The sequence below is a fragment of the Perca flavescens genome, chromosome 13, assembly GCF_004354835.1.
Source record: "Perca flavescens isolate YP-PL-M2 chromosome 13, PFLA_1.0, whole genome shotgun sequence".
Classification (NCBI taxonomy): domain Eukaryota; kingdom Metazoa; phylum Chordata; class Actinopteri; order Perciformes; family Percidae; genus Perca; species Perca flavescens.
The window spans coordinates 7405576-7428373 of record NC_041343.1 but is presented as its reverse complement, the minus strand read 5'-3'; the positions used below and the strand labels follow the sequence as shown (position 1 = coordinate 7428373).

At 43.2% G+C, this 22798-nt stretch overlaps 1 protein-coding gene across 1 annotated transcript in view; it reads right to left on the bottom strand.

The window, feature by feature from the left end:
* Nucleotides 1-3277: 3277 nt before the first annotated feature.
* The window catches only part of cxadr (CXADR Ig-like cell adhesion molecule), a 45703-nt gene continuing 26182 nt past the window's right edge, over nucleotides 3278-22798 (bottom strand). Inside the window, exons 2-7 of the mRNA XM_028596153.1 lie at nucleotides 20341-20510; nucleotides 15247-15451; nucleotides 11306-11461; nucleotides 11056-11178; nucleotides 6284-6422; nucleotides 3278-5133 (exon numbers count right to left, since the gene is read on the bottom strand). Of these exons, the coding sequence (XP_028451954.1) occupies nucleotides 4851-5133; nucleotides 6284-6422; nucleotides 11056-11178; nucleotides 11306-11461; nucleotides 15247-15451; nucleotides 20341-20510 (1076 nt within the window). The 3' untranslated portion in view covers nucleotides 3278-4850. The remainder of the gene's footprint in view (nucleotides 5134-6283; nucleotides 6423-11055; nucleotides 11179-11305; nucleotides 11462-15246; nucleotides 15452-20340; nucleotides 20511-22798) is intronic.

Below are 22798 nucleotides of genomic sequence, written 5' to 3'. Positions count from 1 at the left end.
TGATCGGCTCAGGTTTGGAGCCGACTGCCTCTCCGCATGATAACCTCCGCCGTCTCCGGCCGCAGCGCGCAGGTTGTTCAAGGCGACGTACGGTTGAGTGCCGTGAGTGTTTGCACGGTGACGCATTGATGCTGGGCCTCCTCCTCCGATTGCTTTTCATTTCACATGGCACCATGACTGTGCATTTAAAGTTCAGACTGTCAGCTTTAATTTAAGAGCAGCCTCAGACAGACTGGTTGCAGCATTGTTGAAGTAACTACAGTCATCTGCTTGCTAACTTCCCCTAACCCTCCCACGTGTGATATTAATAATATCATCCTTAAAGTATGAAAGGATGCTGACCTGAGAATTGTACACCCAAATATAGGACTTCGGAGCTTTTTTGGAGTTAACCTGTATCCATCTAAATACTAGGATACTGCGACCGCGAGCAATTAGGGCACCGTGTCCAAAAATGGCTGTGGCTCCTCAGTGAATTATCCAGCGTAGCTGTAAAAAGCTTACATTCACATCACAATCTGTGTCATTTTACACCCAAAGTGCTCAGAGCGCCGAGCCCCAAACATGTTAATGTACCGCTGTGCCAACGGAGTTGATGGAGCTCGCTCTTCATGCATATGCATATTCCACTATCCTACCCAGAATTCCCCCTTGCAACCCTCTCCCAACCTGACTGAGGTTTCTAAAAACGGCAGAAAGCTTAGCGCCTGTGAGAGCAGACGTCATGCCGGAGGAGAGCGACTTTGATGAGACCCGTGCTTTTTGAGGCCTCTTTTGTTAGCAGGCAGCGAATCACTCTTTACAAGATAAATCATTCCGCTAGCAGCCGGCTTAGACTGTGTACAACCAGATAAGGTTGCCAAGGAAACCCTCCTGGAGAACCAATGAGGTTTTTTTATTTATTTTTTTTGCAATACCAACCTCCTTGATCCGTGCAAACAATTAATACCTCATCCAGGCAGGAGGGAGGGAGCCGGGGAAGTGGGAGGCAGGCACAAATCCCCCAGGTGCTTAGCACAACCCCACCACTCTCTCCCTTATGCGAATGAGGACATGAGGTAAAAAAAAATAAAACATGTCCCAAATGGATATTGGACTGGAAGACACTGAGGGATGATGTATGACTCGTTGAACATTAATTCAATGAGAACAGCCCTTTAGTCCATAAATGTAATCTGCACGCTCGCACTAGCACACATCTCTAATGTCCTTTTAATGAATGTTTTGAATGCTCGGCCATAAAAGTGCCATTACGTCCCGCCGCATCCATTTGTAGGACGGCTCTGCGATTGTGCAGGTATCGCTGCGGCTGAACGCCCCCCGGCGTATAAGAGAACCCCTGATGGGAGCCATTAGTAGGGACTTTTGACTAGCCACAGATCAATGCTCTGGGGCCCTATCTGTTACCGACATCCAATTATAGCAATGGACGTCCGCTTAGCACTGCTACTAAGTGCTTTAGTCTTTTTTATTGACAACCTGTCAACAGCCTGCACACATTGGAGCTGTTGGCTAATAATCAGCTATCGACCCATCCACACGTCGAGATCGCCAGCATGTCGGGGAGTGTATAAAGAGTGTGAGGAGTCAAAATAGAAACACGTTACGTCATCATGAGCGCGATCTGTCCCTCGCTCATTAACTAGGCATTTTACACCATTCAGCATACTTCATTAGAAAGCTTATTTTGTACAACTTTGATTAGTGCTGGGCTTGCAATGAAAGTCAGTACCCACCACATTAACTAAAAGGGGGAATTGGCTGCAATTGAAAGAAAAGCTACCCAAATGACTCAAATGGCCACGATGCTGCGGACAATACAGCTCAGGTAGGCGAGCCAGGTCACAAACGTGCGTATTTATACTAAAGCTGAATGGTGGGCATTGGAGACTGCAGAGGGCGACTGTGCCTGCCCGCTTAATTGATTAATTACAGTCATTAAGCGGTTAGAAAGTCACCTCACCTGGTGTGAGGGGTGGAATTCACTGGCTGATTAAACTTAATCACAGTCAAAAAGCCACAGGAAGCAGAGTCCCCGGAGAAGCACGCGCCGCTGGAGAAGAGAGAAATTGAGTTTTATTCATGTCAACAAGCTGCTACTGCTCCAGTAAATCAAACAATCGCGGCTGCCTATTCTTTCTTCATTTCATGGACTTTTATTATTCAAAAATAACAGCACAAAAAAAAAATACACACAAAAAGAAAAACTGGTTTTCGCACAGTGTGCAAACCTCAAAAGGAGATCTTCATACAATATTAGTACGCCGATTTCAAAGCTACAGTTAATATTGGTGTTAGTAGTTAATCTTCTGAGCACACAGAGTGACAGTAACAGGACCATCTCTCCTAGAGCTCTGTACAGTTTGTCAGCAGGTGGAAATCTAACTAGACTTCTACAGGGGCCCATCCTAACAGCAAACTCCCTTCATGTAACACACACACACACACACACACACACACACACACACACACACACACACACACACACACACACTTAAGAGAAACTGACAGATGTCATTTCTTTGTCTCAGCAGTCACGTCCCCTTACAACCCAGAATTCACACAGGAAGTTACAGAACACTCACTCACACATTGCCAGAAATTTCCAGTCATACTATGGAACATTTAAACTGTGATGAAAAGACCCACACCGCCCCTTCTCTTCTTTTAGATATAGATTTGCCAAGCACAGCACGGCAGAGCATCACATATACATACAAACATCATCATCTTTATATCATTCAACTGTTGTGATTAGATAGGGTTACTTTGACAGGATATTTATACATACAGCCAGAACTAAAAAAAAAAAAAAAAAAAAAAAAGCACATCAATTTCTTTTATCTTAAATAAAGTTTAAAAAACATGGTCAACTTATGGAATAAAAAACCCAAGCTTCAAGACAATGATACAAGTTTTTCCTTTTTTAAGCTATGGGGGAATTTGTATGCAGTGAGTGGGTGTGGAAAATCCTAGACTCGACCTGATCGAGGCAACAGAAAGCAATCAATAGGCTCACTGTGTACTGACCGATTATTATATTGTTCTAGAGGCGGTGGGCTACGATGGCCATTTGGGATGATGCTACTGCACATAGCACAGCGCACGTTGGCGGATGTGCTACGACACAACTCAACTGGGGCAACAAGGCACAATAGAAGTAATTAGAATCCAGCTGTGAGGGTTGTGCAGAGGTGAACTGAGGGGAGGTGTGTAAGGCTACAATAAAGGAAAAGAATAAGGCGCTGGAGCAAAAAAAAAAAAAAAAACACACTCCAAGTATTCATACTGGTTTACTTTGTAAAGTAGCAGACGAGATTAGATATTGGGCTTCCAATAGTTTTGCAAACAATGGAAGAAAGGGCATTATTTAAGAGTAGAATAACCCTCAAACTGCAACTGAAAGGACATTTATATTATCCAGCACTGAGACTGCACAATGAACTCAAACCAAAGGGGTTGTAAAGTGAATGCAGAGCAGTACAATTCAGCATTCTAAGGCGTTTCTCATTGGTTCCTCTTTGTGGGCCCTTTCTTCATGTAGGCTGCCTTAACATCCTTCATTAAAAAAGGTCCAATTAATGCTACAGAAGTCATGAAAGCTTTCATATTGACCACAGCGAGAAGGTTAATCAAGATATTGGCCCCTTGGAATGAGACTAAAAATAAGGAGGATTACATATGCTGGACATCTGAGGAGAGGGGGGGGAGGGGATGAAACTACAGATGATGAATTAAGACTGGGTGCTCTTGTCCTGCTAATATGGTGTGTGTGTGTGTGTGTGTGTGTGTGTGTGTGTGTGTGTGTGTGTGTGTGTGTGTGTGTTAGGGGAGAATGTTCTGGTGGTCACAGGGCTTAGGGGCCAGTCAAACACAATCACAGCTAATTGTTCAGTGAACCTTTCTGTCCAGCTGCCTCCCTATACACTACCTCCTCTAAGATCTCTGGGGGAGCGATGGTGGCTATTGTTTTTTAAGCTTAGTCAAGAAGCAATAATCCACGCAATCACAAGATGTTTGACCCCCCCTTGGGTCTGACCCTCCCCCTCCCCACCAGCCAATCCTGTTCACTTCAGCCAATTCAAACAGCAAACGGTTCAACAGAAAAGGGCTGACCTAAATAGACTTTTTTTGAAGGACCGATTCAAATTGGTGAATTTTCTTGTAATAAGTCTGTCTTTCCATTTTTCCAAAAGGTCAATACAATACATTTATGGAATTACGGATGTCAGAAAAACGAGCAGTGACTGGATTTCCTGACCCATGATCATCATGTAGGCATTAAAAGACGAGAAATGAACTATACATTTCCAAAACTCCCATTCACAAACATACACTTATATTCACACACACGCTTACAGCTGCAATTTTATACATACATGCATGCATACAGCTGTAAAGCTGGCCAATTAGGGGCCTGGATCTGTTTTCAACATAGAGTATCTCTACCGCAAGGGCCTTCTATATTTAAAAAAAAACAAAAACAAAAACACATGCATTCACGTTATGTACAATATAATTTGTATATTGACCATTCTGCTTCATATCCACCCCAATTCATTTTTCAGTGAGAAAATCCAGGAAGTAAAATTCATAAGTTTTTTTGTATTTATATTTGATAAAAAGTTAATGTGCTCTGTTGTGTTTCCAGTACAATTCAATTTCTCTTCTCAGCACCAACGCAGAGCCAGGCCTTCAAAAGAGGAGGGTACTCCCATTTGTAAATATTGAAGAGCTAAACGTCAGGCGAATCAGCCCTATCCCAGCTCTCGCTCCATCTTCAGTGGCCTGTGTCCTACTCCCTTCCTTCAATCCCTCCCCTCGTTGTACGGCCACTTCTCAAGGACAGGCTAGACGATTGAGCCGTCCTTGTTCTGGGCAGGGATCATGACCGGGATGCCCCCCATGCGGCTGAGGTTGGGGCCGGCCATCCTGGCAGCAGTGGGCGGGGGCAGAGGGGCGTGGCTTGGAGGCCTCTCAAACTCCTCCGACGAGGGGATCTTGTCGTACTGGGGCTTCAGGGCGTACTCGTGCAGGTTGGAGGGGGACATGGAACCCAGCGAGGAGCGCTGGCTGCCCACGGTGAAGCTGCGCGCCATCGAAACGCGGCTCTTAGGAGGGGGCACGTCCTCTCTGAGATAAGACAGAGACAGCAGGACATTTAGACAACAAGACTGCAAACTCACTTTTATTCACTTACCTCAGTAAGAGATTTTGAATTTTGAAAAAGATTTTCCTAAAGGTGCGATAAAACCATAATGAAGTTTGATGACACACACGTATAAAAGTCTGGCACGTGTGGCACTTGCGGCCCACAGTGAGGAAAACGATAAATACTGGAGAAGTGCATGAGTCATTTCAAGAGCGAAACATGATTTGACTCAACAAAGAGGGACAAATAATTGGAGTTGGCCCGTTTGATTGGTTAGGGCGGTGTCTGCTCACTGCTCAGCCACACTGACTGTGTAATAGCCTGTAGAGATTGAGCTGAGAAACCAAGTACAGCTATGCCCTCTACTCCCTCTGCCACCACATTAACAACTAATAAGCAGCAATAATCCAGTTAAATGCTCAATCAAACTGAGCCTGAGGGGCTCCAGCTTGTTTGGTCTATAGCTGCATGCTGTGGTCTTTCAGCGAACGTGTGTGTCTGTGTTTACGAGACAGGACCAGCGGTCTAATCCGCTTTGTCCTACAGCGCGAGTGTCACATTGTGGTCTTAGACAGATTCAGTCCGCAGCAGAGGGATAGTAAGCCCAGGGGTTGTACAGAGCCCATGGAAACGATGGAGAGTTGGATGATGAGTGGAGGGGTTAGAGTAGGTGGCTCTGGAGGGGGGTTAGAGGGGCAGGTCGGGGGGGAGCCAGCAGCAGACATGACACAGGATCCACAGAGCAAACAAAGCTTTCAAACTGATTACCACAGCTGTTTATTTGAGGAGGGTTAAAAAAAGAAAAACGCTGATAGAGAAAAAACATTTTCATGGTTGTTGTGGCTGTTGGAGACGTGTGTGTGTGTGTGTGTGTGTGTGTGTGTGTGTGTGTGTGTGTGTGTGTGTGTGTGTGTGTGTGTGTGTGTGTGATGACCACAGGGAGCTGAAAGTAATAATTACATGTAACCTATAGCATTTTCTTATGCTAACATTTTTCCAGTATTATACAACCTGACACATATTTCCGATTATATATAGAAAAACCTACACGGTTTAACAAAATATTCTTCTATCAAAATTGAGCTCTGGGTATCTGTGAGCCAGGTGTCATTGAGGTTTTAGTGAATGTACCTTATCTCATTGCAGATTTCCTTCTCATACTTCTTCCGGTTACGGGCACGGCAACAGCAGAAGAGGATGATGGCAATGATGAGGAGGATCAGGAGTACAGTAATTATGGCTCCTGCGATGATGCCTGCAGTGTTGGGGGCTGCGCAACACAAGGAGGAAAAGGGTTGGAAGGTTTGGTAAAGGTCATTTGGGTAGCAGTGACTTAAACATAACTAAGGGTCTGCGTCCAACACAAACCTCAAAATATAGTGCTGGATTATTTTCTGAGGCAAAGAGGTGTTTTGACCATGGCTTTGAGAGCTCATGACCCAAAAGTGACTTTTTAGAATCCGGCACCTTTTTTCAGCTTATCACATCGAAAACAGTTACCAATTACCAATGTCACTCAAGACATCCTCCTACCACTAAAGTGTGCATTAAACATTCTGCGTCCGTATAGCCAAAGGGGTCTGTGTGATGCACATTTCGTCATCTGCTAACTGCTGTGTATGCAGACACTATATCTAAACAGAACTGTGGCCAGTTTTGGAGTTTAGGAGTTTCAGAAGAATGTCAATAGCCTGGTTGACAACAGACCCTTCGCAGTTGTAACTGAGAGTGGGTCTGGGAAAGGTTCATTGACAGCTCATTTCCAAAGGGGCGTCACCAACGGACACCGCTCAAATGCCTCTGGGCGCATTGGATAGTCCTTCAACCAATCAGACCAACGATCCGGGTGACGCTTTTCACATCTAATATCCAACTAAAAAATAATAATGGGTTTTTGGTGTTGTCCCTCCACGCCCTACATTTTCCTTGCAGGTGCATATTGCAAAATTGTTGCTGACATGTTGCAGGTTAATTCACGAGGTTCCCTACGTGTGCGAGAATAGCGCGGACACGCGCTTCACACTGCGAGCAGGTACGCGCCACACACCGCGGAAAAGTTGAGAGAAAGGAAAAAGAGACCGTGCTGTCGCGTCCGTGTGCGCGTGCGTCCGAGAACTCTAACTCGTGTATAACTTATGTTGTCAGTTAATTGTAGCGTTGACCGGCATGAAATCGACATATTGCAGACTGACCTGCTGGTTGCCGGTCATGGCCGAGCACGTGAAGCACGGCTTCGGTAGCAGTCATGTTGAATGTAAACAAAAAGCTGCTCGCCGTCGCTGTGTTATCGTTGTTGCGTAAAGTCCGCCTCAATGGTTGTGATTGGTGTAAAGCTCGCCTCAGCGGTTGTGATTGGTGCCTCGATTTTGGAGACATCTCAAATTTGCCGGAAGTTTGTCAGGGTTTACCCAGGCTAGAGTGTATCGGGCCAAGAATAGACCAAAGAAAGGTAAAAGTATCCTTGTGCCTGTATGATCAGTGTTTCCTCTATGTTGATAGCATAGTGGCGGTGCGCCACAGTAAAATTTCCAGCACCACGGTATCAGAAATAGGACAGACGCACAACGGGGTTTCCGCTATGTACACCACGCACCACCGTTCCTTTGGCTGTTTATGAAAAGTGATAAAGTCGTAGAGCCGTCTGCTCTACTGAACTCAAGCGAACTGTAATCCGCTCTCTCTCCCCCTAGGGTGAGCTCTCTCTCCCCCTAGGGTGAGCAGAGCAACTGGAACAGTGACAGGATGTCATCACTCGCCAAGTCATGGCAACCAAATAAACAACAGGGCGAGTACTACTTCACTCAATAAATGATAAACAGCGACGAAAGCCGCGACATGAAATCCGCACTCAGCAGTTCCCGTGAAATTTGACAGCTACAGTTTATTGGAAAATCGTGTTGGGCACACTGACTTTGATGAATTCACTGTTTATCAGACCCCAGATGAGACAAGAAGCTAACGTTAGCTAACGCTGCTGTGACGGTGCCTCTGACTCCCGTTGCAGGAGAACGCTGTATTCCTCCGACACGCTGTATTAACGTTCCGTTTTAAAAACATTTTCCAGGTTAGTGGGGGTGCATACCGCTCAAAACCAACATGAAAAACGTAGCTAGTAATGTTCACTCAGCATTTAGTTTTGTTGTTAAACTGCGTGTAAAATGAGCGGTGACGTTAAATCACCCTACGGTACCGTCTATTTGCTGGATATGGGTAACGGGTGGCAGCCAACATTAGCAGATAAGCCCGTACAGTGACGTCCAATTTCCCCCCCGCTGAAATAAATTCTAGAGGAAACCCTGATGATAGATACATCTAGGGCTGCAACTAACAATTTTCATAGTCGGTTAATCGGTTGATTATTTTCTCGATTAATCGATTAGATGTTTGGTCTATAAAATGTGGAAAATGTTGATCAGTGTTTCCCCAACGCCCAAGATGGCGTCCTCAAATGTCTTGTTTTGTCCATAACTCAAAGATATTCAGTTTACTGTCACAGAGGAGAAAAGAAACTAGAAAATATTCACATTTAACAAGCTGGATTCAAAGAATTTTTACTTTTGCCTTAAAAAAAATGACTCAAACCGACTAATCGATTATCAAAATAGTTGGCGATTAGTTTAAAAGTTGACAACTAATTGATTAATCATTGCAGCTCTAGATACATTGTGTTCCAGCACTCCGCTACAGCCAGGGATGTAGTGGAGGCTAAACGCACGTAAACGCCGTTTACGCACCTCCCAAAAATTCGGAAATAGCGTTTATCCACCTCTAAATTGCCTGTAGTTCCTAAGCCATTTTAAATTAAGCTTAAATATTATTATTATGTCGTTTTAGTTTCATATTGTTCATTATTAGTTTCATAGGTGTTTAAACCTAAGACGAAGTCTTTCATATTGTGCTGCATTACTGTCTGTGTTGACCAATCTCTTGCGGCGTTTGATGTTGTAAGCCCCCAACGTCGACTTCCAGGCAGCAATGCCTGGAAGTCACTAGGATTAGGCAATGGTTAGGTGCCTTGAAGTCATGAAGTCAATGGTCGCAGCGCTGCCTTCAAGTCAACGTTGGGGGCTTAAACCACCATCGAGCATCTCCAGCGTAGCCAGCAGGAAGCAGAAGACTGCATCAAGATTTGTCAGTCACTAGCCCAAATTAGCCTACATGTCTCATGTAATGATGAATGAATTGTAAATATGGATATCCGGCAATTTTTTAAGCACCATCAAGACAGCAGCCCTCCTCCTGATGCCAGCAAACGGCCTCGGCTACAAGCCCAAAGTGAGTGAGCTCGGAAAACCGTAGCCTACTAAACTTCATGTTTTTGAGGTTAATTTGGTTCACGTAGATTCATGCCACTGACTCAACAAGTCACCTCTACCTTTTCCCATTAGCCCATGTTACAAGTAACAGGTTTTGCAAAAGCATCTGTTAATGTCGGCAGCCATTACGCTTGTGGAAAGTACAGTGCAACTTAAATTGTCTTTCTTCTGTTAATTACAGAAATTGAGTTTTCTTTAAATTAAAATATGTGGCACCAGATTCATCCTTCTGTCGTCAATCTGCATCTGCTACATTAGCAATTGTTAAAAATCAACAAATATTTTGATAATCAATTAGTCTGTTTGAGTCATTTTTTAAGACAAAAGTAAAAAATTCTCAGTTTGTTAAATGTTAATATGTTAGTGTCTTCTCTCTGTGACAGTAAACTGAATATCTTTGAGTTGTGGACAAAACAAGACATTTTAGGACGTCATCCTGGACTTTTGGGAAACACTGATCCACATTTTCCTGACATATTATAGACCAAACAACTAATCGATTAATCGAGAAAATAACAGATTTATCGACTCTGAAAATAATCCCAAATCCCTAAACCCATAATCATTATGTATTATGCATTGGAAACCCTCCCTCTATATTTCTCTTAAAGATTTTTGTTCTCTCCATTTTGTCATTTAGTAAACTTTATAGATTTTAACCATATTATTCCTTCTTCAGTCTCTTTAACAAGAACTTAGATTAATGTATGAATTGAATAGTGATTGTGTGACCTATGAGGGAACAACCAGTGATACCTTTGGTTACCGTCAAATGATAGCCTCTAGCGATGTCATCAGGATACACATACACCGGTAGGCAGTGGCCCACCTTACCGGGTGACCACGTCGTGGTCCACCTGATCACAGAAGTTGTAGTTTACCCACCTCTTTTTTTACCACTACACCTCTGGCTACAGCTGCCCCATGCTGCAGCACCTGTCTGCTGTTTGTTTGACAGTGCTGCCGCAGCGCGTGGTACCACAGCTTCTACTACTCAAGACGCTGACGCTGCCTGAATCTTCATACCTTTTTCATGGCACTCGTAAATCAAAACGTACACTATCTTTCTTTCTCAATCCATTGGAATCTTCAGTAGGACTTTCCACTTCTCATTGCTATGTTTAGCTGTGATAAAGTGGCAGATCTGTTGATGTGAAAAGACTGAATCCAACTGATATTTGTCTGTATGTGTGCTGTCACTGATAAACGTGCCACCAGTACAGGTACAGGAAAAGTATGGAGTTTTTTTTTTCTGAAAACTGAATTTTTCACAAATGTGCAATAACCTAATGGATCCCAGATGCAAACCTCTTGATAGTATAGGGTAAAAAAAAAAAAAAAAAAAGTGTAATAATTTAGCCTGAACTTGTACAGTCACTTAGGTACAGCAGCCCATATGTAGATTACTAGCCACTCTAGTGGCATGGCTTCATGGATGGCAATGACGGCCACTGCTTAAATCCAGTCTTAAATATCTCAAATATCTCCATTGACGATTAGTCAATGGATTAAGTGACAGAAAATTTATCTCCAGCTATTTGGATATTGCAGGTTAGTGCATCAACGTGAAGTTAGTTGGGTACTCACGAGGTGTCACGTTGAGATACAGAATACATTCCTCAGAGCCAACACGGTTATTGGCAGTGCAGCGGTAGGTGCCAGATGTGCTGGCAGATGCGTTCCTCACGTTAATGGTGCCTCCCACTGGATCTGTAGGGAGGGAAAAGAACACATCAATGAAGAGATGGCAGCGTTAAACAGAAAGAAGACCTGTGTGTGGGACCTAAAAAAAACTGATTTCCATTTGTCCTGGAGTGCTTGTGAGAGGGTCCATTACCCATCACAGCGGAGCTGGGCAGCAGCTTGCGGTCACTGGTCTTCTCCCAGCTGTATTGCAGGGGTTTGGTGCCCTCGTTAGATATGCACCTCAGCACAATGTCTTTGCCTTCCTGTGTGGGCCCTTCGGCGTAGCACCTGGGCTTGGATGGCTTCACTGTGGAGAGAAAGAATGAAAGAAAACTGATTGTGAGAGGTGAAAAACAGACGCAACCAGGTGGCCTCGGAAACCACACACCCCTCCTGCCTACAACCCTATTATTTTTAAGTCTTGTGGCAAGTTGTGTGCATGTGTATTGTGAAGTCCTGAAGTTCACCTCCTCCCTTGCTCAAAGCAGCATTCATCGGTGTAATGACAGGCGTAATCAGATTAATTTATACAGCTGCTGTCATTACGGGAGCTGTCGCCTGCCATTGGACACACAAACACACGTGTGCACGTAGCTTTCAGGGTTAGGATGGATGGAGGCTAAGCTTTCTGTCTGAAAGCCTAACGTGTGCAAACACTCCTCGGGTCAGTAGGAGCGCTGGCAGGAGATGAGATGGGGGATTCAAAAACAAACAGAGCTTCAAATTAAAAGCAGACCGACTCCAATGAAACCCAGACACACAGTCAGCCAGGCATCGGGGGGTAAAAGGGAGGGAGGTAAGAAGAGAAACAATGAGAGGTAATGTTTTTGAGGCCACAATCCAAGTTTTGTGCGTTCAGTGAGAGAAAGCTGACATCATGGTGTGGTAATAATGACAACAAAACCCTGGAGCGGGGCTCTCCAGATCTGAACCAGGTGTCAGAAGAGGGGTGGGGGGAGCTTAGCAGGCATAACCGTAAGGATTAACAGTAGACTGTTAGTAGTAACGGTATTGAGTGCTCCTACTAATCTAATAAACTCACAGGGGGTCAGGACGGAGGGGGCAAAACTGAGAGCTGGGCAGAGCAAAAATGATGGGAGCGCTGATGGACAGATGGTAGAGTGATGGGGGCCAAGGCTGTGCAGCTCCTCACTCACCGGCCTGCTCTTTGCTGCTGTTGTGTTGTACCTACACACACATTCACACAACACAGTAAATGTCAGAGAGCTATGACATTTTAAACGCATTTTTTTTTTTTTTTTTTGAACTCGACACGTCTAAGGGCTGTAACACACAGCTCCTCTTATTAGGACTGCTGTCCGATGAGCAGATTTATTTGTTTGAAAGATGAGGTCAAAGAAGAAGGTGACAGAGGCTGGAAGGGTGCAGAGAGATAAAGGGCAGAGCGATGCGGCTAACCTGGCTCCGTTAAACGAACAATGAATTGAGATTTATGAGTTGCACAAGGCTATCTTGCGGCCGAGATAAGTAGAAAGGGATTGCTAGATTGTGGTATTCATTGGAGTAAAGAGGCGCACAGGAGTGTCAACTGATAGTTGAACAATAAAGTGAAATATAAGCGACTAGTGGGCACTAAAGTTGGGCAGAAAGAATTAAAGAGATTGGCTGTTGGGCTTTCAGTGAGATCTTGGATGCGATGAGGAATGCCTGGACTTGTGGCAGACAGAGCTAAATGATTGGCTGTTGAAAGTACAGGTGGGGGTGTGTCAGAAGCAGTTGTGACATGCAGTGCCGGACTGCAGGTGGGCATTCTTGTCCTGTTAACTTCAATGTCCCGGTGCAACCTGAGGAGAATACACAACAAGGGATGCTACCTACTACTACTGTACAGTAGCTGGACACCATGGACACTGCAGGTTTCAGCATGTGTGCTTGCCTGCATATGGCTGTGTGTGTGTGTGTGTGTGTGTGTGTGTGTGTGTGACAAGCCACAGCAACACCCAGTGTATAAAATTGAGGGGCATTTGTTTGTGCACACATACGCATGCATGTCTCCCCTGTTCTCAGGACCATACACCTTGTGACAAGATCGACCTGAAGGTGGAATGCAGAGCAGGCAGGATGTCCTTCCCTCTCCTTGTCAATGTTTCTTTGCTAAGAACACCCCTGCCCCTGGGGTCAATAGCTAGCAGCCTGTCAGCTTCTGTAGCCTCAAGCTATCCCTCTCTGTAATGCACCCTACGGATAAAGACAACTGCCTTACAACCAGAATGAAAGACGGATTTGCATTGTAGTCACCTAGCTGATGCTCTTATCCACAGCCTGATACGATGGACAAATGAAACTCGACAATCAACACAAAGAGTACAAGAACCACCAGAAATAACATCTCGACAGTAGATGATCATATATATGATATATATGGTTAAAAATAAATAAATAAATAAATAAATATATATATATATATCCTTCAACACAGGCATTTAAATCAGAATGTAAACCAAATGTATTAACAATGGATACTATACTGTGTAAAACTGGTATTTTTTTTCTTTTTTTAAAGATGTTTTCTTTTGGCATTTTCGGCCTTTATTTTTGACAGGACAGATGACATGAAAGGGGAGAGAGAGAGAGAGGGAATGACATACCGCAAAGGGCCACAGGTTGAGTCAAACCCGGGCCCGCTGTGTTGACTAGTAAACCTCTATATATGAGCGCCTGCTCTACCAACTGAGCTATCCGGGCGCCCATATAACTGGTATTTGCTTGTGCAGCAAACTTCAGCCTAGATGCAGTTTCCATTTTAGATGGGATTTGTTAACTACGTGGCTTTGATGAAATGATAAACTTAACAATGACATTAACCAGCATTTAAAAATAGGCATGAAAACAATTGATGAATCCTTCCTCGCTGGTGAGGAACGCGTTCTACGGAAGAGAAGCAGTCACAGGAAATGTACGAGCATATGTATGACTCAGCAATGACTTAAGCAGTTTTTTTAAGTTGCTTCTGGTCAGATACATTTCTATGTAAAGTAGCCTTCCCGAGGGCTTAATCAGTGGTTCGTGCGTCAGCTGTAGTCACAGTTAATGGTCAGATTATCTGTGGCTGGCCATTCATTTCTTTTATCACTTTATAACTGCTTAGTGGTGCCACAACATAGCTACTGAGAAGCCTGTTTGTTTTCCAAGAGCTCATGTCTTTCTGGTTGAGCTAGTTGGTGCAGCGCAGTCACTTTTGTACACATGATATCATGTCAACAAGCCATTTTTTGGAGTTTGCCCTATCTTTAGAAAGGAGAAACCATTCCCGATGACAGAGCTGCGATAACAGCTTCTCCCACAACACACTAGTGCAGCGCATGTGGGTTGTTTTTCCCATATGCAAATACCAGACTGGGTTTCGGGAGGCGATTCCCTTTCGACATCATTTAGTCAGTTGACTGACCAGCAAGGCCACTCTGTGTGAGTGTGTGTTTGCCTCGGGAGTGAATCATCTGACTTATACAACTCTGATGTGTCACCCATCTCACCCTGTGCAATAAAAAGCCAGCTGAGTGCATCAACTCCATTGCTGAGGTTTGACCACATTTTTAAAAGACAGGATTAGATTGTGCACTTTGGAAATGATGTCATATTGTTTAACTGCCTTGCCTGTACTAGTTAGGGTGTTACGGTTTCAAAATCAATAACGTGTAATCATTTGATATTGTTGTACTTTTCACAGTTAATAGTCTAAGAATATAGCTAATAGTGTAAATATTTGCACCATTTGCATACCAACATTAAAACAATTTAAAATGGGAGCTGTGATTGACGAAAAAAGACTAATACTAAATAGAAATATAGATATAAGTTGTAAATCATGGCCGCAATATTAAGTGAAAGAAAAAAAAAAACATTTTAGACATAATCAGAGCGTCAAGGATGAATACAGAATTGTATCACAAAGGGGGCAATGCTCCACAGCCTCCAGGAAGGTCAGGCACTCGATTTTAGAAGGGATTACATCAAAAACAGCCAAGGAGGGCAAAGGCCGTGTGATTTGGTGCATGTGTGGAGAGAGAGAATTTACCCTGTGAGGAAAAAAAAAAAAAACACACCAGAGTGTGTTCAGTTGGTTCCACTCACCCATGACGATCAGCAGCATCTTCCTGCTGCGGATACCAGGAGCCTTCTTCACCTTACACTGGTAGGTGCCCGAGTCGGACGACTTCAGCCCCGTCAAGTTGATGGAGGCGTCGCCGTTCTTGGGGTCGGCCGAGTTGAAGTGGACTCGACCCTTCATTGGGTCATAGTAGTCCTCGTAGGACCTGTCGCCAGAGTACAGGATCACCTTGGATGTGAAAAGGGAGTGAAGGAAAGAGAGGTTGAGTTAACCTAAACCTACATAGAGCCATGCAATTATCCGTTTATGAAAATAAAAGTCCTTCTAGAAAACAAATAAAACAAAGGCCTTGAAATGACAGTTGTGGGCTTTCTGAAAGCTAAGGCCTTGCTCACTGAACCAAACTAAATATATGGAAGATAGAAGGCAGCCTCCGTTTTATCTCGGCAATGCCCTTCAGCCTGGCAGGAAAACAACGAGGAAGGTAAAAAAAATATAGAAAGAAATGCAAACAATGAAGAGTTTTCATTCTCTTTCATAGACACTGGCATATTCTTCCACATTTCCATGGAGACAGTCAACGGCAGACTTTTCTGTGCCACGATCAACACCAGGCATACGCACAGCAATACCCCTGGGTAGAGAGGAGGAGAGAGGAAAAAAACTAAAGATGGCAGGAGGAGAGGAAGAATAATGAACCCATCAGAGGAGGCAGAGCACTTAAAGGAAGCACGAGACGAGCAAAACAAAAGGTAAACAGAGTCGGGGATGTTCTGGTGTGTCTACAGCAAGTTGCCTTTCTGCTACATTTCCAAATGGAAGGCTAGTTCCTGGAGCAGCGATGCAGGCGTGCCATGTTCATCTTGTACATATTTGACATGTAAACAGGCAATTTAGTTAGAATTCCACCTGGTTCTCAGGGGAGGGAAACCTATCCTAACTACACTGCGGATCAGAACATCAGCAGTAATAACAGCAATATGCGAGATGAGAGCACAGAGGAAATTAAATTGCCCCAAGCTCAGCCAGACAACAACTCTCACTTGGGCTCAACCACTTCACAGGCACACAGATGGGAGTGCTTACACACATGCACACTTCTAACAAAAACAAAATCTGAACTGCGCAATAACCTTGAGAATCATGATCCAATGAAAAAAAAAAAGCCCATAAAGAGCCTGGGGAATGGAAATGAAAAGGGCAAATGACTAGACAAGCTGGGGAGGGGTGGAGGGGCACCACTGTCTGTGTGCTGTGTTTCATAGCAGGTAGGACATTCAGTGATACAATCGCCACCTGGCCCGGCCATTCTCAGTGGACCGATCACGCTGCAGAGGTAGCAGTCCTCTATTGGTCGGGCTTAAGTTGCATCTGACACAGAAAGATGAGGTCATTGTCATGTGATGCTCAGGCAGGGAAGGGGAAGAGGTGCAGATCATTTGAGATGCAAAGCAGAGAGCTGTGACACCTGTGTACTCTAAACAACCTGCAGAGCTCAGGGAGTGCAGCTTTGTGTCTTTGCGCTCCCACAGAGGCGTTTAACTCGAATGACTCGGGAGTGCTGCTGCCACGCAACAGCTCTGCTCCAAACTGCTTCACAAGGTTAAAGCAGAATCCCCACCTGAAAACGGATCAAGTGTCCTTCAATATGGAGGCTATAGAGAATGTCACAAAATGTGGCCATCAGCATTCACGGTCATCACTGATATACAAACAAACAATGCAATTTTCCCCAAACAGTGTCGTGGCTTTACAATCAAATCCTCCAATGCTTTGTCAACATGCACAAATTCCTGCCACAATAAGTACAGCAAACAAAACGCTCTGATGCTGTACCCAAGGACAAATAAGACCGTTTGTATTAGGACATATAGGATAAGGCTGTGCAATTTTGAATGTTTTTCCTTCTGAACACATATCTCCTGTTCACTAGGGGTGGGGGAAAAAATCGATACAGCATAGTATCGCGATATTTCTCGTGGCAATACTGTATCGATACACAGGCGCCAAGTATCGATCTTTTATTATTTAAATTGCACATCAGAATTTAACTTTTTGGTAGTATAATAATGAAATCAATTGCTTATTCAGTCCACCAGATGGCGCGGTTTGTTTTCTGGTGAGGTCAGCGGGGTGACTGTCAGCGTGCAGGAGGATGTAGATAAAATAAACATGGCAGCGTCAGAGAAAGAAATCAGAAATGCACCATCTGCGTTTAAATCAAGTGTTTGGACTTTTTTCGGATTTTTTAACAAAGAGGGGACAACTGAGATGGACATGAGACATGGGATTTGCAAGGAGTGTCGTATGCAAATAAAATACTCAGGGAATACCACAAACATGAGGGCTCATCTCACACGCCACCATCCAGAGTTAGCGTTAGCCGAGGACGGTAAAGCTAATGCTAAACCAGCTCCGCCCGAAAAACCAACCAACACTGGACACACTTAGCTTGACAAAGCTACCTCCCAATTCAGAGCGAGCTAAGAAAATAACTCAAGCCATCGCCTACTTCATGTGCAAAGACCTGCGTCCATACAACGTTGTGGAAAATGAAGGATTTTGTCACTTGCTAAAAACACGGAACCGAGGTAATGTGACTCCGTCGCGCCGTTTTTTGTACTCATTTTAATTGTAAAAATACCTGTAGTAGCACAGCAGTGCATACCTGTTGGTATTACAGTCTAGTCCACCTTAATTAAAAATGCAAACAGTTCAGTTTGCCAGGTGTATACAACATTTATAACATATTCATTAAAGTGCTGGTTAGTTAGTCAGCTTGACAGTCACATTTTACAGCAATAAAATTCATGTGAGATGAACAAACAGATGTTGACAAAGTTTTCCTTTGGGGACATAATAATGAAGTTGGAAAAAAGGTAATAAATTGCAATATATTGCAGAATATCGCAATATGTTTAAAATCGCAATAATATCGTATCGTGACCTAAGTATCGTGATAATATCGTATCGTGGTACCTCTGGTGATTCCCACCCCTACTGTTCACACCATTCAGATTTACTTTTCATATTTGTTTTCCTTGTTGTTCTCACAGTGGTGCTGTGCACTCAGGGCACACCCTCCTTCCAGCTAATCAGTAGCCAGGAAATGAGAGCCAAATGCTAATGACTGTTACTGTAGGCATGCCTGGCATCCCTCATTCAAGCCCAACAAAGCAACATGCATTAGCTATGCTTCACCACCCAGACCCTGATGATATGTGGGATATGTCAGATGAAGGAGGCCATCATTCCCCAGCAGATACTGGTTTGAATAGATAATGCTGTGGCATTACTTCCGATTGCATCAATGCAAAGAATAATATGGTTCAAGAATATAAATAGAGTTGCGCATGCCAGGAAGGCACACCACACAACCCATCTCCCTGCTTGCTAAAACAGCGCTTTGAGTTCCCAGCTGTATGACCCGGTGGACCGATCCTGTTGACTAGTTCTCTCTAGCGCTTTAAAGTTGTATCTGATAGTGGCTGTTCCTTTAAGCGCGGCCTGGATTTGCTCATGTGCATGTGAGCCGAGGTTCACCATGGTCTTTGAGTATCTGGGAGCCTCATTCTCATCTCCTTGCCTGACCTAGTAGCGTTGGTCCTCTCAGATCTGCCTAATCCCATTTAACACTGTCACATATATTAAAGCAGCCCCTTGGGATTAATACGCTGCTAATTACAAAGAGTTTACTCTTAAGCATGACTTCATAATGGTTAAAGGCTATGAATGGGAGCGTGTGTGTATATAGCGAGCAAAATCTGATAGGTCAAGGAGAACAAATACGTTCAGAGAGAGTCTGGTTTGTTTTTAAAATTCCTACAAAAGGTTTGGCAAAGTGAATGGGTTTGCAGATTGACCTCATCAAAATAGCACAAAAAGAAAATAAACTGTGGAACCAGATGCAATATAGGAACATTTGATATATTTCTACAGCTGCATTCACACATGAAGAGGAAGAGGCCCTACCGGGGAACCACCCACACTGAATTCTGTCCTCCCGTAGCATTATTGAGACACTGAAAAATGTAAGAATTTAAAAACCTCTGTAATCAATATTTCATCATAACAACCATTGATAGATTAAGAATAACGATAATGATAGATTGCTAACTCCAGCTCCCTTTTCTTCACTACTCTCGTTAATGATTCTGAGTAAAGTAGGTCAAATAACAGAGAGAACTGGGGTAATTGGTGTCTCCGTAATGGCACAAGACCAGAAGCAGGAGTACAGAGGCCTACCTGGGTGAGAGGAGGACCTGTTGGGCCAGTGGACTAAGAGGACAGTGGGTGGATGAAAGAGACAGAGAAGCCTAATGATGAGCCACTGACCTACTCATAACATTCAGGCCAAAAAAAAAAAAAAAAAAAAAAAAAGGGGAGTGAAGGACAGGTGGGGGAGTATAGAGCCATGGGAGAGAATCACACCACTGGAGCGATCTGTACCAAGAATCTATCTCTATGGCTGTGAAAGCCCTGAGGGCCTGTAGAGATCCTGTAGAGCTGTGTAGTCCTCCCTTTCCATGGCTGAGGGCCATGCTGGAAAGCAAAGACACTGCCCGGGATAAAGAGAGTTCCCATCGCTCCCACAATGCGTCTGTGAGAACACTACGGACAACAAATGCTCAATACAAGTAGTACATGTGGCTCCAATTACATTTGTCTTGTTGTATAATGTATACTTCCTACGTTTCACTGCAACAACTCAAGGAAATGGACACCTAGCATAGAGCCTGTATTGCATTTCAACACGCAGACACACCACAAGTGAACAGTTAAGTGCAAAACCACACACGCTGCAAACAAATGACGAGGGACTTTAAAAGTCTTTCAAGCTTTGGAGAAAAAAAAATAACACTGATTTCTGTTTTTTGAGGTATTGTAGAAAGGTTTGTGAAACAATTTCTAGAGCTGCATACAGAAGGCCAGGTTGGAAAATATGCCATCAACTACCTAGCAAAAAGGCAAGAACAACGCTCAGCTTCACTGAACATAGATAAAATGACTGTGCTAAAAGTCGATCAGAGAACAAATAACTGCCAAATGTACTTTCATATGCTGTCTTCAAAATAAAACTGCATCTTTAATGTTTTTGGGGAACATCTAAAACGTACCACTTTGTCCTCTTTCTGGTTGTCAGAGGACAACAAGCTCCATTCAATATCCAGCGGTCCAGAATCTTCCGGGGCCAGAGTGAACTGGCAGTCCAGCTTCACGCTCTGCCCGCTGGCCGTCTCTATGGAGGTCGGCGCCGTAGACGTGATCTCTAGACCAGAGGCCAAACCTGGACAGAGACGCAGAAAGAGAGTGAATTAATGCACTGCAACATGCATAATAATAAATCATTAAATGCTATTTAATACCGGTTTCACTATCATACCGGTAAAAGAATGACGGAAACCCAGTAGGGATAATAAGTCCAACAATTATTTATTAAGGACATTCATTTAATGACATTTATATCACAATTTTATTAGCAGACACAAGTTGTATAGGACTGTACAATTCCTAAAAAACATATAATCAATCAATTAAAGTGACCTGAATCCAGATGAGCAGCAGAAAATTGATGGATGTCTCAACCAATTAAAAAGTTGTAATCTTTTAACTTTATTTAGGATTCGGCTGAAATCAACACTTGCCGTTGTCGGATGATTTTTCAGCTTATGTGTGTGTGAAACATCTGCCAACAGCCTGCATCAGATATTTAAACATTTTACAACTGACATATTACGTTTTAAATTAACTTTGTAATACCTTGAAACCGAAGGCCTTTTTGGAGGAAACTGAATGAAATGCTTTAAGGCGGGCAGATAACCTGAATACAGATCTAGAGACTCATCGACCCGGGACAGATGGGAAGCCGTGAGCATCGGTGAATAGGACTTTAGTAAGTGGTGGAACATGTTTGTACACTTGACCTCAGACAGTGCATACTCTTAGGATTTGTACCAGCCTTGGACTGTGAGGATTATTAAGTCTGCAGGCGCTCAAACGTTTCTCAATAAATCATTTTTCATCTCATTGAGGAGTAGTAGAGCTGGGCAATAGATCGATATTATATCGATATTGTGATACGAGACTAGACGACATAGTCTCTTAGATTTTGGATATTGTAATATGATAATATGACATAAGTGTTGTCTTTTCCTGGTTTTAAAGGCTGCATTACAGTAAAGTGATGTCATTTTCTGAACTTACCAGACTGTTGTAGCTGTTCTATTATTTGCCTTTACCCACTTAGTCATTATATCCACATTACTGATGATTATTTATCTGAAATCTCATTGTGTAAATATTTTGTGAAAGCACCATTAGTAAACCCTACAATATCGTTGCGGTATCGATCGAGATATTTGGTCAAAAATATTGTGAGATTTGATTTTCTCCATATCGCCCAGCCCTAGTGATAAGGGTTATAGATTGCTTACTTTTAGACAACTTTATATGAACTCATATTCATTAATGCAGTTCAGGACAATGTGAGGTGACAATATGAATATTAAAATCGCTTACTCAATGAGACAATGATGTGTGCTATAACTTTTTCATTAGAAAAAAAAAAATCATCTACAGAACACAGGTAATAGGTCCTGTGTAATTTGTAAGTGCAACATTTTGGCCAGAAAGATCGTACCAGGCAGCACTTTTCACACAATCTGATCATGTTTTCCTCTCTAGCCTTGGCAGCAACACATAGCCTTTCATTTAACTGTTTTGAAGCGTATTCCTTATTCACAATAGTTTGCCCACCATAAGGTCAAGCCAAAGCTCTGTAGTAATGTTAGCTGCAGTGAGCTTCAGGAAAGAGAGAGATACCTGTGATAACACTGACACACCACCAGATCACACAATCACAGCCAGGTTCAGGTTTTTACTTCTTTTTTATTTTTGGTGAATGACAATTCATTTTTTAACATTGTGCCTAATGACTGACAGAAGACCACAGATGAGTTGATAAAAATTGTAGTGACTTGCTGTACACAGAAACCCTTTCAGTCAGCAGTCAAATGTTTGGATTTGGGGAATGTGTCACTCGTGAAATAAATATGGCTCTGTCTTTTGAGAAGTAACTCTTAAAATATGCATAGCGTAAATCACACAGTGGGGGAAAAACAAGAAAAAAAAGACACTAATAGAGCAGAACACAGCTTAGCTAAAGGAAGGGTGATAATAAAAAAAAGAAACTGTAGCCTATCATCAAACTGGAACAGACTCTTAAGCATTTATTCTTAGAACGAATAAACATAATTTCCTGGTGACATCAACTGGGTTAAGATTCTCCATTCAATAAGAGATTTAAGCCGCAGCATGGAACACAGTCCATAGAGAATGGAGTTGTCACATGCTGCCTTGACATATTAAATTCCTTCTGACAGCCTGCCACCTTCCAGTCACAGCTTTAAAAAAAAATAAAAAATGTTGCTGCTAAAAAGCATGTGTGAAAGAAATGCGTATCACGTCGCACAAATTACACCAAACATGTGTAACTAAAATTTTCTGCTGATAAAAAGAGCATTTTTCTCCATCTAAAAACATAAGAACCATAGTGTTTTCCTTAGCTACATCTGC